The sequence below is a fragment of the Numenius arquata genome, chromosome 17 (assembly GCF_964106895.1).
Source record: "Numenius arquata chromosome 17, bNumArq3.hap1.1, whole genome shotgun sequence".
NCBI lineage: Eukaryota > Metazoa > Chordata > Aves > Charadriiformes > Scolopacidae > Numenius > Numenius arquata.
The window spans coordinates 11,516,434-11,533,771 of NC_133592.1; the positions used below are offsets into that span (position 1 = coordinate 11,516,434).

The 17,338-nt window shown below is 54.4% G+C and overlaps 1 protein-coding gene across 1 annotated transcript in view; it reads right to left on the reverse strand.

Annotated features, from left to right (window-relative positions):
* Positions 1-543: 543 nt before the first annotated feature.
* The window catches only part of NTN1 (netrin 1), a 106,019-nt gene continuing 89,224 nt past the window's right edge, over positions 544-17,338 (reverse strand). Inside the window, exons 5-6 of the mRNA XM_074160283.1 lie at positions 9,655-9,729; positions 544-872 (exon numbers count right to left, since the gene is read on the reverse strand). Of these exons, the coding sequence (XP_074016384.1) occupies positions 544-872; positions 9,655-9,729 (404 nt within the window). The remainder of the gene's footprint in view (positions 873-9,654; positions 9,730-17,338) is intronic.

Genomic DNA, 17,338 nt, shown 5'->3' on the forward strand with positions numbered 1-17,338 from the left:
TGTTGAGTTTCCTCTACAATAACTGGCCTGTTCAACCTAAGCTGAGAGTACAAATTTTTGGGGATGGGGAGTTAATTTCCAGCGTTGCTGTTGATTAGTTTCATACAGGTGTGGTGTTCCCGTGACGTGCTTTGGAAGCAGCAGATGTTAGCAGCTGGAAGGCTGTTTGGTGTCTCTGATCTCTTCAGTCAACGGGGCAGAACGAAGCTTGCCGGGGGGGGGAGGGGGGGCGGGGGGGGGGGCGGCACCGACTGCCGCATCCCCGCAACCACCCTCCTCTTGTTTTATATCCATGTGTGCGGTTTTGTGAGTGTGTTGTGTTTTGTTTTGTGTTTGGTTTTGTTTGTTTTTTTCTCCCGGAATACGAGGTGCAAACCCGCCAGCCCCACAGCCCTGGCTGCCGTCCCTCCCGTCCCCCCCCCAACCCCTCCCCAGCCCGACCTTCCTCCCGCCGTCCCCCGTCGCCGGTCCCTGCCCGCCCCAGCTCGACACAAAGCAGCATGCACAGTCAGTCTCTCCCTCGCTCCGTCGCCTTCTCCTCCTTTAGGCTTTCTTACACTTCCCCTTCTTCTCCCGTTGCTGGAACTTCCTGAGCCGCCGAGCCCACGTATCCCGCCACTGTATCACCAGGCTGGTTTTGTCGGCAATGATGCCGCTCTGGTCGGGAGAGTCCTCGTTGTTGCCCAGCAGCAAATACTTCTTCATGGGCTTGATTTTGGGGCACTTGCAGGCTATGTCCTTGGAGTGGATCCACAGGGTCTGGTCTCCGCGCCGTATCCGGTTGCTCCCTTGTTTGTAGACGGAGATGATGTTGACCGTGAACTTCCACCAGTCGGCATTTTTTTCCGCTTTCAGGATGTGGATCTGGACAGCTGGAAAAAAAAAAAAACCCAACAAAAAACAGACCCACAAGGCAAGAGAGGAAAAGATGTTACAATTTGAGCTGGCGAGAAGAAAATTCATTTCAAGTCTTTCCTAATGGGCTGCATGAGGAAAAGGGATTTTGTCTCTGAGCCCAGGCTGGGGGACGTCAACCATGGGTGTTGGTTGCACAAAACCTACCTCTGCCCCCAGACAAGAGCGGTCAGTGCTGATGGCAAAGGGTCTCAGCAAAGGTACTAAGACCACCATAGGCTTGGGAGGTGCTCTCCAGCTCTGCTGCCACGAAGATGATCCTTTGGGTCCCCAATAAGCATGGGCATGGTGATCCATGGACCATGGTGTCCCAAGGGCCCCCAGGAGGGAAGGGGAGGCTGGGAGCAGCTGTACACTAGGAACCATGGCGCTCCTTGTGCTGGTGGCCTTGTGCTGAGAATGACACAGGGCTATGCAGAGCGAAGGTGGAGAACAGGATGCCTCCTCATTCTTCCATCTGTGTCCTGGGAGGACCATCATCTCCCAGGCCACGGATGTGAAGCAAGCACAGACAGAGCAGTTCCCCAGGGCTGTTGGTGCAGCAACATCTGACCCAGCACCTGAGAACTCCTAAAGTGATCGAAAAACTCTTTAAAAATCAGATAGATTCATGTACACTGGACCCTGCCTTTTCCCTTGAAGCACAGAGAAAATTAACAAACCTGGGGACATCTTTTGCTTCCGACCCCGGGTGGTGGCCCAAGCACTGGGCAGGGGCTCTGCACACAAGGCAAACATTGCAGAGGGCACAGCAGGGAGGTGTCTGTCCCCATCGGCAGTGCCAAAAACCCCAGGTTGCACCACAGGACCTGGGATGAGCAGAGGAGCTTTCTTCTCAACCCAAGGGTCCAGAGAGCAGCCAGAGGATGGGTTTCTGCATGGGCCATCCCTCCAGCCCCTCTATTCCATCCCCTTCCTTGCTAGATGAACAACTTGGTGCATCTGTATCAGAACCCTAAGGCAGCCCCAGATTTTAAGAGAAAATGAGCCAAAATCTGAAGCAAAACACTGGGACTGGCCCAAATCTCCAAGCGTTTGGCATCTGGATGTAGGAAAGACCTGGTAGGGCCTCCAGCACATCTGCCCAGGGCCAGCACAAGGACATAGCTCTCCATGAGAACCTGGCCTTGGAGCAGGACACTGAATGGGTTCAAACCCATGGCAGGATTTGGGAACAAGGAGGGTCACTCTTCACGTGTTTCTAGGAGATGTTCCTGGATCAAGATTGCTCATTGCTTGCCATGGAAGAAGACACTGCTGTTAAAAATTATGGGTGAAGGACTGAGCGTAGGGCTCAAGGAACATTAGGAGAGGTCAATGGCAGCATCAAACGTGACCTCTGGATCTGGTGGACTCACTTGAGCAGCTCCTGCTGCTCCGGTGAGCTTCTTCCTGACAGTGGTCCATCACGGCACAGAGATGGAGGCAGCAGCCAGCCAAGATTGCATCCTCCAGGGAGGCTGAACGCATTCCTCCTCACTAAAAAAATCAGCTTCCAGGAAAATATCTTCACCGGGAGGTGACTACCCGGCCCTCCTGGGTTTGTTTGCTGACTGTGGGACGAGAGGAGTCCCCACCAGCAGAGACAGAGGGAAAAACCTGGGTGGTGCTGCCAGCCCTGGCTGGGAGAGCCGGCGGCTCCGTGCAGGCTGCGGGCTAGCGCAGTCCAACCACAAAGTTGTTTTTTTTTAACCAAATCTTTGAGCTTTTCCAATTTTTTCCCCCCAATTCCCTCCATGCCCTGCGAGCTCTAACCCCCTGCCCATCCACCTGCCTGTCCCAGCCATCTGACTGGTCCCCAGCGGGGCCCATCTTGACTGCATAAATCCCCAGAGGGGGTAGAAACCCTGAAAAAAAAAAAAAACAAACCAGCCAAAACCCTCCCATTTGCCTTATAACAACCTAATTTTACCCCCCTGGATCAGCGGTGGAGGAGCATCACCCTCACTTTAAAACCACAATGTGCAAACTGATTTCAGGCTATGGAAGGAAATGGGGCTCCGCAGCCCAGCAAGGTTTTTTAACACGTTGCAAAATATATGGTGGGGTGTTGGTTTTTGGTTTTTCTTTTTTTTTTTTTTTTTCAGAGCATTACATGGACGCCAGACGCTTTCATTAAATTAAAAAAAAAAAAAAAGAAAAAGAAAAAAGAAAAAAAACAAGCCTAAGCTCTGACCGTGTATTTCCCAGTCTGGTGCGAAGGTAACAAAATGTGAAGATTAGCCAATTTTTTTATTTTTTTGGAAACAAATCTTTCCAAAAAAGCTTAAACCTTTGACCTGCCTGGGTCCACACTGACAAAATGGAGAAAATGAATGAAAAGGAACTGGAGAGAGGTGGCTACAGGAAACTCCGCTCTAAAATACACAGTCTGTATTTTTTTGATGTCAAGGCCCCCGTCTCTTATTTTTTTCCCCGTTTATTAATGAAGTGGAAGGAGTGAAAGCTTCAGGGAAGGCTCAGCTGGCACGGCCACAGCTGCCTCCACTGACAGCGAGTTTTTCTGCCCGTAACTTTGCATCCAGGATGCGCAGTTTCCCCCGAGTCTGGTTTCAGAGCCCGAGTTTGGCCATGACTTGCCTGGGTAATTTGGTGGTGGGGTCTTCGGCATCTCCTGAGGGACACAAGATGTGTGGAGGTGCAGAGGGGTACCAGGAGGAAGTTTTGGAAGCACCTAGGCTGGCTTTCCTGGGTGAATCCCTGGGGATGTAGGCACTTGTTTCTCATGAAAGAGAAGGTTTCAGTTCCTCTGTGGGTTCTGGGGGGGCCCAGCTGTGCCCCACTGCTCCAAAGCTGGCTTTGGTGCTTGGTGTTGTCCTTCACCCACCATTTCTTTGGGCAAAGCTCGGCTTTACCTGTGCCCTGGTGAACTGCTCCCACTTTGCTGAGGCACCCACTGAACGCCTGCACCGAGGCTGAGCCACGTGGGGCACTGTCCCTGTCACTGCAGCCACGGAAAAATGTCCCTGAATGTGTCCATGGGGCAACCAGATGAAAGGAGGTGATGGTTAGGGGGTGGTGGGTGGTGAAGATGATGCTCTTCTGGCTGTAGTCCCCTGGGAGCAGATGGTGACCCAGAGTGAGGAGAACAAAATCAAACGAGCCACAGCTTTCATGGCTCCAGCCGAGGCCAGTGACACCGGTTCCCAGCCAGGACGGGCTCTGGTCCAGGTCCTGAGCGCAGCGATGCCCTGGGGCTGCCTGTGGCTTGTGCCCACTCCTCCCTGCGCTTTGCAGACAGCGAGCAGCTGAGCCCTGCAGTAACCTGGGGCTGGTGGCACCCCCTGTACCCCCACAGCACCCAGCATCTTTCTCCAGGTTCACTATTCTGCCTCCTGCTCTGCTCCCCCATCCGCTCAGTCAATGAAAGGGGCAGGGAGAGCTGGGGGCCTGGGGGCTGGAGGGGCAAGGGGAAGATGCTCAGCCCCAGGGAGCGCACAGGGCTGCCCCATCAACCGCATCCCACCTGGCACCGAAGCTCCTGAACAGCAAATCCTGCCTGGACGGTGCCTTACAAGTCGCACCAGCCCGGGTGATGCATTCAGGTGTGTCCCCCCACATTATACTTCTTTTTAAGAAAAAGGTGGCCGAGTGGTCCCCGGGCTCTGGGAGGGGATGGGGGGGGGGTCCCTGGTCCCCTCCTGCATCCGCAGGCTGCTGGGCAGTGCCACCCTGACATGATGCTCCTTGGCTCCTCAGGGCTTGGCCTGGAGCCTCCAGCCACAAGAAAGACCCAAAGACTTGATGTTGCAGATGGAAGCAAAGGGGGGGGGGGGCATGATTTGCTGTTAATAAAACCAAAACCCAATCCCAAACCCTTGAAACATGTTTGAGGGCAGCTGCATAAAGGCTTAAATAAAAGCAGCGCCTCGCAGCATTCAGAGACCATGAGTCAGGGGCCCAAAAATCATGAGATTGCCATGAAAAGAGTGCGACTGGAAAAAAAATTATCTTCTTTTTTTTCTTTTTTTAATTTACTTTTGGGGTTTGTGCTAAATCTCTTGATTTCAAGCTTTCCCCTGCCAAAGCTGACCTGGGACTGGGCTACATGGACAAACCTATGCATCCTATGCATGAACCCAACTGCGGGAGCTGGAGCTCTGCTGAGATTCCAGTGATGGGGAGCAACTCTAGGCTGGCCCTGGGGAAAGGTCTGGTGGGACCACGGGGGTGGCAGCGGGAATAGAGCCATTTGCGGGGAGAGACAAGAGGGCCTTTAACAAGGGCAGATGGAAGCGGGTGCTTGGGAGAGAGGATGCGGATGGAGGCGTTCCAGCCTGAGCCGAGGCTTTCCGAAGGGCCGGGTCCCTTCTCTCTGCACAAGCAGAGCAAAATCTGTGTGGATTTTACTCCAACCAGCAGCAAAAGGTGATCCCGACACCATTCAGATTTGGGAATGGAAAGGGCTGGCTCCTCGCTGGAGCAAAGGGTTAAAATAGGATTTTTTTTTCCCCCTTTTTTTTTTTAAATTTTTAATTTATTTGGTGGTGGCTTTGCCTGCCTCTCACTGCCAGTTTCCTACTGGTTTAATATCGGAGATTTATGACCCCTAATCCCGGCCTGCCTGGGTGCGCCCTGGCTGGGTACGGTCCTGCCCCGCAGTGCCGGGGAACCCCTCACTGCCCCGGCTCGTTCCCTCAGGATGCGGTTACGGGGAGGGATTGCTCACTGCTTCCCTGCTCTGGGAACAGCATTTCTCACCTTCCAGGGTGGTGGAAGGGTCTGCGAGCTGGGGACGAGCCAGGGATGAGCTGGGGATGGTGCTTCCCCCCCCCAGCCTGGCTTTTTTCTGTGGATTCAGGGGTTTTTCTCCCCCCGTCTCTCTTTTCAAGCTGTCTTTTGAAAACACGTTTTGCTTTTTTTCCACCAGCCCTTGCCAAGCTCCTCTCGACAAAGGGGGTGACTAAGTGAAGTCTCTGCGAAAGGAAGGATTTTTTTCTTTTTTTTACTCTTTTTTTTTTTTTTTTCCCAAGAAAGGGCAAAGTGAGCAGATGATCTCACCTTTCAGATGAGGATCCTGCTCCTCTCCCCCGTCCCCTCCCCGATGTTGTGCTGGGAAGATGGGGAGGGCATGGGGGCAATGGTTGGGACCACAGTGCTGGTTCCCAGCAAAACGCTCTGGCATCCCCTGCACAGGATCGGGTCCCGCTGCAGAGTGAGGAGCTCAGGGACAGGGGAAGAACGGAGGTGAAAAAACCTCTGGGTTTCCTTTACCACAGCCACCCACCCCACTGGGATGAACCACACCACACAGACAGAGGGAAGAGCCCCCAAAATTGGGCTGAAACAGCGGCACCCAATCAAGCAAGGGATGCTCCTGCATCACCTGGACCAGCATCACCTGCTCTAATGAAATAATCCCTTCTCCTGTTGGGCCAGGGGGAATCTCCATCCTCAGCAAGGTCCAGCAAGGATGCACCCCACTCCTTCTCCAGGATAATTTTAACTGCCCCAAACCCAGCGGATCCTCTACCCCTGGTTTTCTGTGAGCCAAGCGACCCCTGCGCTCCACCAGGCAGCCAAAATAAACCCAGAATAAAGCTTTTCTGCTTCTGTTCTTGCCTTCCCACCCCCCTTCCTGAAATCTCCTGGCCTGCCCTCCCTGTGCCCTGTTTCACTCCAAATATTTGCACCAAAACCCATCTCGCGGGAAAGAGCCCAATTTAAAATAAAAGGAAAAGAAAGAAAAAAAAAAAACACAAACCCAACAAAAACAAACAGATAAGAAAAATAAATAAGGGAAAATATCCCCTTTGAATGGCTGAATGAAACGGGGAGCTAAAAAGCCCCATTGAGAAGTGCGAGGCGGATGATAGCTTCCCGATTGAGCCCGCGGGAGAAGTAACTCTGTTCAAGCTAATTAGAGCCTTTTAGGACATTCAGCCCAGCGATGCTGGCGTAACGGTGAGGAAAAGAGCCTCCTAATTGGCTTCCTGCTGGGGTGTCAGTCCCAAAGTCTTTATTATCCTTCCCTGCACCTTTTCAACCCTTTCTTCCCTCCCTGGCCCCTACGAAAGCGTGGGCTGCCCCGGGCTGTGCTGCAGCATCGCTTACCCCACTGCCTCGCCAGGCTGGTTTCCCATTGAAAAAGGAAATTTGCTTCCACTGTTGGGCTGGTTGGGGCTGTGGGGCTGGTTGGGGACACCCCCCAGGGCCAGGAGGGCTGGGGTGGGAGCACCCCGGTTCCTGCGCTGGGACAGCCTGTGCCCGCTCGCCCCGAACCAGCCCCAGCAAACGGCTTTGGCTCACTGGTGCTTTTGCAGAAGTGATGCTGTGCGATAAAAGAGAAAAGAAAAGCTCTTTCCAGCACCCCTACTCATTGCTCTGGGGGCTATCTCTTGCCCGAGACAGCTCTTTAGCTGCCCTTGTCTCCCCAGGGTCTGGTGAAGCCCCTGATCCCACGTTACAGCCTCAAACAAAACCAAGCCTGAGCTTTCACCTGAACACTCAGGAAGAATCTCCCTGGTGAGATCAGACAAGCCAAGGAGTGAAACCGCACTGGGGCTGCCCCTCGAGCAAAACCCAAGTGCTGCCGCCACCAAAACATCACAATCCTTGGCCCGAGAGCCACAGGAAAAGATAATGCTGCTCGGTTGGAAGAGGGATGCACGTGCCTTTTTTTCCTCCGAACTCCCAGGGCCAATTTGGATCACGACAGATCCAACTTTCCTACAATCAAGTGGCTCTTTTCTCCCTTCTTCAGAGAGAAAATGCTCCAGCGTGAGCTCAGCCCTAAGGAGATGCTGGAAGCGAGGTGGCAAAATGAAGGGATGCACGTGCCACAGGTGGGAAATGCATTTTGTACCTTATTAGCCAGCAGAGAATCCACCCACAAGAAACCCCACGGCTTTAGTAGCCTCAGCCTCATCTTTAATAACCTCATGATCCAGTAGTGAATTTGTCACGTGCAATTGAACCCTTTTCTCTAAGGGCAAAGTCATTCTTTGGACCTCTCCAACATCTGATGAACCTCCGGCAGCTCCTGAGCATGGCCAGACCTCGCTGATGGGGACCACAAGTGTTCCCCAGCCCCAGCAGATCACCCTTCCCAAAGGACGCTCTCCACAACCATTTTGCCACGTGGGCAATGGAAGAATAAATGGGAATGCAAATAAAACATTTGCCTCCAAGCCCTCTTCCTTCCCCGGGCTCGCGGGGAGGTGCCAGAGCACAAAGCCAGCGTGGAGCATCCCACAGCCGGCCCCGCCGGGAAGCGCCTTGTCCGGGGACGGGCTGTTAAATGGGAATTCGTTCTGCTCTCGCAAACACTTCCCGGACATGCTGAGCTGCTGCTGTGAGCGTGTTTGAGGGAGGGAGGGAGGAGGTATCTCTACTCCTAGATGCTTTGATGCAGATGAGATGGGAGTTTTTTCCTTTGTAGTTTGGTGAAAATATATATACATAAATATATATATATATACACACACACAGATACATATATATACATGCATATGCATATATAGATATATTTTTTATGTATTCCTCTGCTGTGGAGACACTGGGGCAACCACAGCCCCGGTGGATGCTAAACCCTGTCCTGCAGCACCTCGTAATTCCCTGATTGTTCAAAAATTTGAAGGCTCAGCTCCAATCCAGGCTCATCCATACACAGCCCACTCCCCATCCCCGGGGTAAACCCAAAGGCTCACATTTGGTCCCTCCTGCAGACACTTTGTTCTCCCTCACTATAGCCTACAGGGGGGAAGGAGATAATTTCCAGCCCCTACATGTGTTTAGCAGCATTTCTAAACATCCCCTGGCACGGAGCACCTCTAATTTAACCAGCTCTACCTGATTTTTCCATGTCAGCCCCATTCCTGCTGCTCAGCCCGTCCCAGCAGTGTTGGCACGGCTGGTGAAGGAGGGCAATCCGCTGGGCAGGGGTGACCGGAGCAGAACCATCTCTCCCCACGTGCCCTTGCCAATGTGGCTCTGTCCCAGAGGGCAATGGCTGAGCCCAGGGGGAGAGGGGCTGCCAAGCCACGGGGAGGGCTGGAAGGGGTTTCTTTCTGTAGCCTGAAGTTTCTGAAGAAACTCCCCTCCCAAGATCACTCTGGACACCTCCTGCATGGACCTGCTGGTGACCAAATTGGGAACAGACCCACATTACAAATAATCCCAGGAGCAGAGAGGTGAGGAAGGAGCTTGGGACGTGCCTGGTCCAAGACACTGCTCCAAGCAGGAAGGATGCTCAGGACCTCGAGTACCAGCAAGGACTGGGGATCCCACAACCTCCCTGGCTTGTCCCAGGGCTGCACCACCCTCTGAACTTGCCTTGGAATTACAGTAGGGATGGATCCGGATGATGGGGAACTGCTTGCTGTTTGTCCCCACAGCAAAGCACGTAACAGCACAGAGAGAAGAGACAGGACACGGTGTCATCATAACCCGGAAGACACTGTGGGGATGAGGACACTATGGACCCTGATTTGGTGGTTGTCTCAGCATCTGCAGAGGGACTTATATTTTCCAAGTAACACATTGCACTGCTGCTTTGCCCAGCATCACTAGCCAGGGTTTCCCCTCCAAACCTGGCAAAAAATATATCCCAAATTGCACACGGGCAGTTGCCACAAAGCAGAGCCAGGCTGCCTGGCCCCAGTTGTGGTTGGGACCCAGTGGGCAACCTGCCCCTGGGCTGGGTGGGCTTGGGGACACCCCAGGAGGGAGACGTTCCTGCTCTGCATCCCTGTGCAGCCTCTCCTCCCTGGGAAGCAGCGGCCAAGAGGGGCGACTCACCATAGTCTTTCTTACAGTACTTCTTCATGTTGATCTTCAGTTTCCCCTTGGAGGCTTTGCAGTATGAGTCACAATCTGCGCAGGAGAGAGGGGGAGGGCAAGAAAACATTAACAAAACAAATTAGCCTTAAAATGAATAAAAGGCTGGGGGAAAGGGGGGGGAGGGAGGGGCGGCTCAAAGCTGCAGCCTGCCATGAATAAGCAGCGTGCCTGTGATATCCATCTGCCAGGCCCCGATTGGGTCGTCTAAGGGGGCATTCAGAAAAACCTTCCTTTCTAAAGAAAGCTTTTCACAAAGGAAACCATCCTCCCGCCCGCCTCCCCCAGCCCAGCTTCCCTGGGCTGCTTCTGTCTTCCTGGGAGACCCCAGGGCCTCCCTTATTGTGCCACCCAGAGCTTTTGAGAGCCACACAAATTCCCCCTGTTCTCCAGCTCCCAACTGGAGCCTGCCCGGAGCCCACAGAGGCCCCATTGTCACCCCTAACCCGGGCCGGTGTCAGCCTTTGGCATTCATTGCGGAGAGATTCGGGCTGGGGTCACCCTCTGACAATGCGGGTCAGAGAGGAAATTAGCAGCCCATGAAGCATTAGCAAAGCCTTTTGGTGTCCACTCTACTGAAGTGTGCAAATAAAATACCCCAGTAGGAACATTTCAGTTCTAATGGGCCCCCACTGCTGGGACACGCTGGCTTTGCTCGGGTGGTGCAGCGGCCGGTGCGGCGGGCAGGCGGGAGCGCTGGCACGGCAGCCTGGCAGCGCCACCGGGGCTGGCAGGGCTGGAGCTGAGCCATGGTCCCGGGCGGCTGTGGGGATGCTGAGCCCTGCTCCAGGAGCTGCTGGTCCCCGCTCCAGGAGCTGCTGGTCCCCAGGGATGCTGAGCCCATCTCTGCGAGCTGCTGGTCCCCAGGGATGCTGAGCCCATCTCCGGGAGATGCTGGTGCCTGGCGATGCTGAGCCCATCTCCAGGAGCTGCTGGTCCTCAGGGATTTGCTCCTGTGCGGTTTGCAGCTGGACAGCATCACACTTTCAGATGGCATCGTGTGGTCAGTGTCCTCCAGGCACCGCTGGGAACATCCCAGTGGCACCACGGCCAGGCAATGCCACAGTGGCTGGGGATGTGCCACCCCGTGCCAGCTCCCAGAATCGGGACTGCCTCATGGACATGCTGTCCGTGCACATCCCATGTCTCCTCAGCATCCATGGGTGCCAGAGAGAGAGGCCCCCAGCACCACGGATACCCCATATTTGGTGGAAAACGGGACACAATTGACTGCAGCAGGAGCCGTTGGTACAGCGATAGTCCTTGGACATCTCCACCTCTCCCAACTGCCCATGGGTCCTCCACAGCCACTGTTGGGGACCAGGTGTGAAAACTTGCTGAAAGGCCACAGCGTGGCCCCAGGGCTCTGTGAGCAGGGTGGGATGCTGGGACCCAGCTGGTACCCCATGGCCAGTGGACACGAGGTCTCCATATCCTGCCCCAGGCCATGTTGGCAGTGCCAGATCAGAACCACACTCTGCCCATGCAACACCCAACTCTTTCAGCAGACCTGAAACCCTGGGGGGGAAGCCATGCAGCCTCCCCCTCTGTGTCCCCCTTTATCGTGGCTGTGTCACACAGCAGGGTGGCATGTGCCAGAGCCTCAGCAGGGCTTGAGGATCCATTTCTCATGTACTGCAAGATCCGTTGAAGAAGCAGTTCCTTCCTAGAGAAGTTGGCACGAAGCAGGCCTGGGAGGGGAAACTGAGGCACAGGGTTGCGAGGTGGCTGCACAGCTACAGTGGCTGCAGCTTTTCTGGCGATAGCTCTGTTTGCAGCTTTGCTGGTATGAAGCTTCAGGACAGGCCCATGTTGGAGGAGGTGGTCTCCAGTGGTGGATGCTCAGAGTCAGCCCAAGCAAGAAGGTCACCAAGGTCTGCAGACACGATGCACTGGGTGTTCTGTGCCCTCTCAGCTCACCAGCCTCAGTACAGGAGGTGTCCCTGGAGTGGGAGGTGGGTTCAGAAACATGGGGAGCTTCCTGAGGTGGAGAGGAGATGCTCCAGGAGGTCTCATGGACCCCAGTCCCAACCCTCCCCATTGACAGCAGAGCCAAACTCAGCCTCAGCCAAGCAGCAGCTTCTTTTTTGGTTTGACTGGGGAACCAACAGAAGGAAACCCAGAGAGCTGAATACCCACACATCAGGTACCACCTCGTCCCAACACCTCCAATCCATGAGTGCCCCAGCCCCTCTCAGCAAGGCCAGACGGAGTCACCTCACCTCAGCACCATCCTCCTCCCCCACTGCTTCTCCTGTTCCTCAGGAGGCACCCAGAGTAATAGATGGCTTCATGCTCTTGCAGTATGGCCTACCCAGGGCCGAAGGAGAAAGCTATGACATGAAGTGGGGCACCTTCCTCCTCCAAGTCCCAGCTGAGATCTCTGCTCAGCTACAACATACCCAAAGCCCTTAGAAACCCAGGATCTGAGCTGGTGACTGAAGGGTTCCAGCAGCTGACACCTCCCCTTTGCTTTCCTCATCTAACATGACCCTGAACACCAAGTAAAACTTGAGATGCACTGAGAAGAGAGTGGATATTCCATAAAAACTTTAGTTCGGATGATGGAGATTCACTAGCAAAGTCCCGGCCATGCCCAGGTGGCAGGATGCCACCATACAGTGGGACGTGGCTGTCTGCTGTCACCGAGCTCAGGGAAGTGAAATATTCCTGATCCAACTCACTGGTAAGATGTTCCTGGCTGTAAACATGGAAGGAAAAGTCTACAAGGGAAATAAATGCACATGTGGCAACCTAAACAGCCGAGGGATTCTTTCCTCAACCTGCTTGGTGGAGCAGGGGACTGACAAGAGACAGGCCATCGGGCCGCTTTGCCGGGCAGCTGGCACGAATCTGCTGAACCGCAGATTGGTGGTGTTTTCACGACACTAACGAGGTTATGATAAAGCTGATGATGGTTCTCCTCTGGCACAGAAATCCCGGAGCCCTACAGATATTTATCACCACTGTTACACAGCCCCTCTGCAGCAGCTGATCTGCAGAAGAGGCCGATGCAGGGGCAGGGAACTGAGCAGGGACAAGATCTGGCTGCAGATCTCTCCTCCTCTGGCCAAACCAAAGCCAGAGAAACAGATGCTTGTGAGCAGCTTGCTCTGAGTACCAGTGATGGGCAGGGGTGGATGGCAGCTCCCACCGGTGTGCCCCATGGCTCGGCCCCAGCATCTGCAAGGGGGTCTCCAACCAGCCAGGCAGGAGAGCCCACCCAGAGCAGATCCTCCTCCAGCCCCACAGCACTGCTGCTGCCATCCAGCCCCGAGAAACAGCAATCAGAGAGAAACCATTGCTCTGGACTTCAGTCCAGACCACTCACAAGCGCAACCCTGAGTCTCTTCAGCAGGTTCTCCCCACAGAAACACCCCTGACCACACCAGAGCTGCCCAGTCCTCACACTACTGCTGTGATATTTCTATTCTGCCTGGGCTTACAGACCTGCTGGAAACCCACCCCAGCATCATCCCCCAGGCAGGGAGGCTGAAACGGAGCTGGTGAGGGGTCTGGAGCACAAGTCTTGTGAGGAGCAGCTGAGGGATCTGGGGGTGTTCAGCCTGGAGAAAAGGAGGCTGAGGGGAGACCTTCTTGCTCTCTACAACTCCCTGAAAGGAGAGTGTAGCTGGGGGGGGGTGTCGGTGTCTTCTCCCAAGTCACAGGTGATAGGACAAGGGGAAACAGCCTCACCCCTTGCACCAGGGAAGGTTTAGGATGGATATTGGGAAAAATTTCTTCACTGAAAGGGTTATCAAACACTGGAACAGGCTGCCCAGGGCAGCGGTGGAGTCACCATCCCTGGAGGTATTTAAAAGCCGGGCAGACGTGGTGCTGAGGGACATGGGTTAGTGGTGGTTTCTGTCAGCGTTGGGTTGATGGTTGGACTTGATGGTCTGAAAGGTCCCTTCCATCCCAGACAATTCTATGATTCTATGACACCACCCAGCTGCCCCCCAAGCCCTACAGGAGAGCACCCCATCCACGCAGCCCCCCCTTGCTCCCGGGGTACAAGCCTGGAATCAGTTTTGTGTCTCAAGACACCCAACTACAGATCAGGTCTGGCCCTGCTTTTCCTGACACAACCCTCGTTCCACCTCCCCTTTCTCTTTCTTTCTCTCCCGGCCCCACGGGCTGTGCCAGAGCCTCAGCTGGTTTGAATTGAACTTGATGTGGCCAGAGCCAGCTGGTGTAAATCAGTGTAAATCACCAGATGCCAGGGCTGATTTGGATGGGTGGGGGATTTGCCCCAGTTCATTTCCTTTGTCTCCTACATGGAGACCTCTCCTGCCCTCCTGGGTGACTTGGAGGTCCTCTGGGGCCTCTTTGGGGGAGCAAATGAAATTTCTGAGAGCACAGCATTGAGTTTGTGTTTGTTGGTTTTGGTTTGCTACATACATAGAGAGATGCTGCAAGATTGCTGCTTGCAGAGGGGATGCTACAGGATATTATTTCAATGCTGCTTAATGCCTGGAAAAGCCCCTGCTCTTGTACCCCAAGTGACTTTTCAGCAGTTTAGGTTCTGGGGGAAGGTTTTCTGAGCTGCTGGTCCCCTGATCGAAGGTGACAGCAGAGCTGAGCTCCCAGGCTGGGGAAGGGATGGGAGGAAGGGGCAGGAGGCTGAAATGGGAGGAGAGGATTGATCTGGAGCCTGGAGTGCTCCAAATGCTGTTTCAGTGACTCGTGAGTACGTTTAGGAGATACACGTGTGATGTGAGACTTCTGCAGAATTTGTCCCCGTGTTCTTCTGGTAGAAACCTAAAAAGTCCCAAGGCCTGTGCTGCTTGTCCTGGCTCCAGGTCCCTCTTGCCCATCTCCATGAGATTGCAGAGGATCAGCCTGGGGTAACCTGCTCTTGGAAGGTGATGCCAGAGTCTGACCAAAAGGCCAGGCTGAAAATAAAAGGAGGCTGCCTGAAGAAGTGAAGCACTCTTTGGGAAGGACAACACCTTGGTACCCAAAGCATGGGGTGGTAAGTGTCCAGGTCCTGTCCACCCACGTCCTACAGGCATGATGGGGTGGACACCCCTTAGCTCTGCCCTGTGGGACTGGTGGATGGGGTCAGCCCCAGCTCTGTGCCCCATAGTGTTGGACATATATGTCCCCTGCACATGGGGGTGCAGAACCAGGGTTGGTCCTCACCCTGGTGCTGTCCTGCTCTGCTCCTCCTCCTGGGCAGACCTGCCTTCTCCCTGCCTGGCCCCGGGTAGGGCTTGCCTGCCCTCAGCAGATCCTGAAACCTCTCTGAGTCCCTCCTACCCAGCTTTTGGCCTGGCCACCTCCATTCTGAAGGTCTCCAACACCCCTGGCTACAGCTCTGTGGTGTGGGAGAGATGGAGTGGTGATATCCGCACACCCTCCTCCCCCAGTCCCAGCGCTTTCTTCCCTGCGTTTGCTCAGCTGCACAAATATTCCAGTGCAAATCCCCATTTCAGAGATGCGAACCCAAAAGCACAACCAGATCCTAGTGCTTTTCTTTTTCTCATCACCGCATCCTCATGCACCGTGACCCACGGTGGGGGAAACATCCTACACCTCCCTGCCGGATCCCCGGGGCCGGCAGCCACTGGCCGCTTGCCTGCGGGAAAAACCCAAACTTTCGGCGTTTCCCGGATAAACTGAGCGGGAGGGGAGCTGGGAAGAGGTTGTTGGCGCTACTTGTTCACAGAGGGCTGGGAGCAGGTGGCGGGCGGCTGTTTCGTGTCCGTCGCAGCTTAGTAAAACGTGTCAGCATAGCATTCAGCAGCTTTGCAGCTCAGCCCATCCCCTTGATATAACTAATTCTCTGGCTGAGCAAAGAGTTTTCACAGCTAAACACCTTCTTTGTTTTGCTTGCTTCTTTTTTTTTTTTTTTTTTTTTTTTTTTAAATTGCCTTTTTAAAAATTTTTATTTCCTTTTGGGGGGTTGTTTGAGCAGGGCTGGGGCTCTCGCATGAGACTGAAAGCCGTGGGAAGTGGGGCCCTGGTCACCCCCTACTCCTGGGGCGCTGATGCTTTTGGGGTTGGGAGGATGGAGGTGCCGGCAGCCGGAGATTGGGGCGCTGAGCGGCGTTCCCGAGAAGATGCTGTGCAAAACCACATCTTGCTGCGCTTGCAGTTCCGAAATGAGCTTTAAGCCTCTGCGAAAGCCACATGTCGGTAACGGAAATTAAAGGCCCCTTGATTCTGACATGATAGAACGATTAAAGCCACATTTCTTGGCCTGGGTACCTAACTCGAAACGCAGATATAAGGCTTAGATCCCCGAGAGGATTCAGATTTCTAATCCCAATTTATGCAGCTAAATTCCTATTGATTTCCCCCAGGTAGGGCCCTAAATACCTCTGTGGGCTGACGTCCAAAGTGGAGGTGTCGTGGTTTATGAGTGGAGACCCAGCCTTGACAGCTTGGCCTCAACATTTCAGCAGGTTGAGGTGCTTGCCCGCCGCCGAGGGGCTGTGCTTCTTGCTGGGGCTCTGGGGGCGGGGGTCTGGGCGTCCCCACCTCCCGTTTGCACTGGGTGGGATGTGCAACCATCCTGAGCCGCAAAATGAAGGTATAGGTCCAGATGCCAAATCCTAAATCCGTGAGCCCATCACTGGAGAGAATGGGGCTGAGAAATGGGAGTTGGGGTCTGCTTGGGGTCCCAGATACCCCCAGAGCTGGCCAGTTCAGATCAATGAGGATGGTTTGGTTTCCTCTCATGCAAGGAGACCATGGCAATGAACAGCTTTCACCTCCCTTCTTTTTTCCCTTCCTCCTCAGCATTATTGGCCAGGAGTCCTCCACCCCTGTGCATCCCTGCACGGAGCCGGGGCATGAGCTGCCCCCTGCCATGGGGCTGTGAGCAGTGGTGACCATGGGGGAACACAGCAGCACCCAGGTCCCCACCAGCTCCAGGTAAATCTGGACTTGGAAAGGCCCCAAACTTGTGCTCCAGCACTTGCATTGCTGCTTCTTCTGGCTTTCCAGCAGCTCCTGAAGTTTCAGGGGGGGCTCTGCCCCCACCTGAGGGACAGGACTTTTGGCTCAGCACTGCAAAATCCACACAAGTGCCCACAGGGAGGAAGGTGAATGTCTCACTGCTGCGTTTCTGTGATATCTGGTATCATTGCGATGCCGAAGATGGACCCAAGCAAACCCTCCCTTCGGTGGGAGTTGAAGAATCCCAGCTCTCAGCTACGGTCCATGCCCAGACCTCACTGCTGAGCCAAAAGTGCTCTCAAACAAAGCCCCAGTGCAGGTCCTGTCTGCATCGAGATATTTCCTGAGCCCATCCAGCAACTACAAAACTATTCCAGGTGCTCCAAAGAACTGCTAGAGCCTGTAGGGGGATGTACAGGACAACATGTACATCAGCCTACAACTCCAGGGGCCTGCAGAGCTTCGTACTGCCCCATCCCCGTGGGGCTGAATGCTCCTCCAAACTGTTCAGGCTGCAGGAATAAATCTCCAACCCCCTTTACGGGCAACAACCCGACATCTTCAGCTCCTGGTTGGGTCAGGAGCATGGAGGAAAAGCACATGGAGCAGAAGGTCTTCCTGTAGGGGGAGCCAGCCTTTGGGGAGGGCAGGGATGGAAACGTCGCATCTCTTGCGTGGTTGAGCGTGGGCTCAGTTGGGTGTTTGACGTGCCCAAACTGGGCATGGAAACACTTCTGTA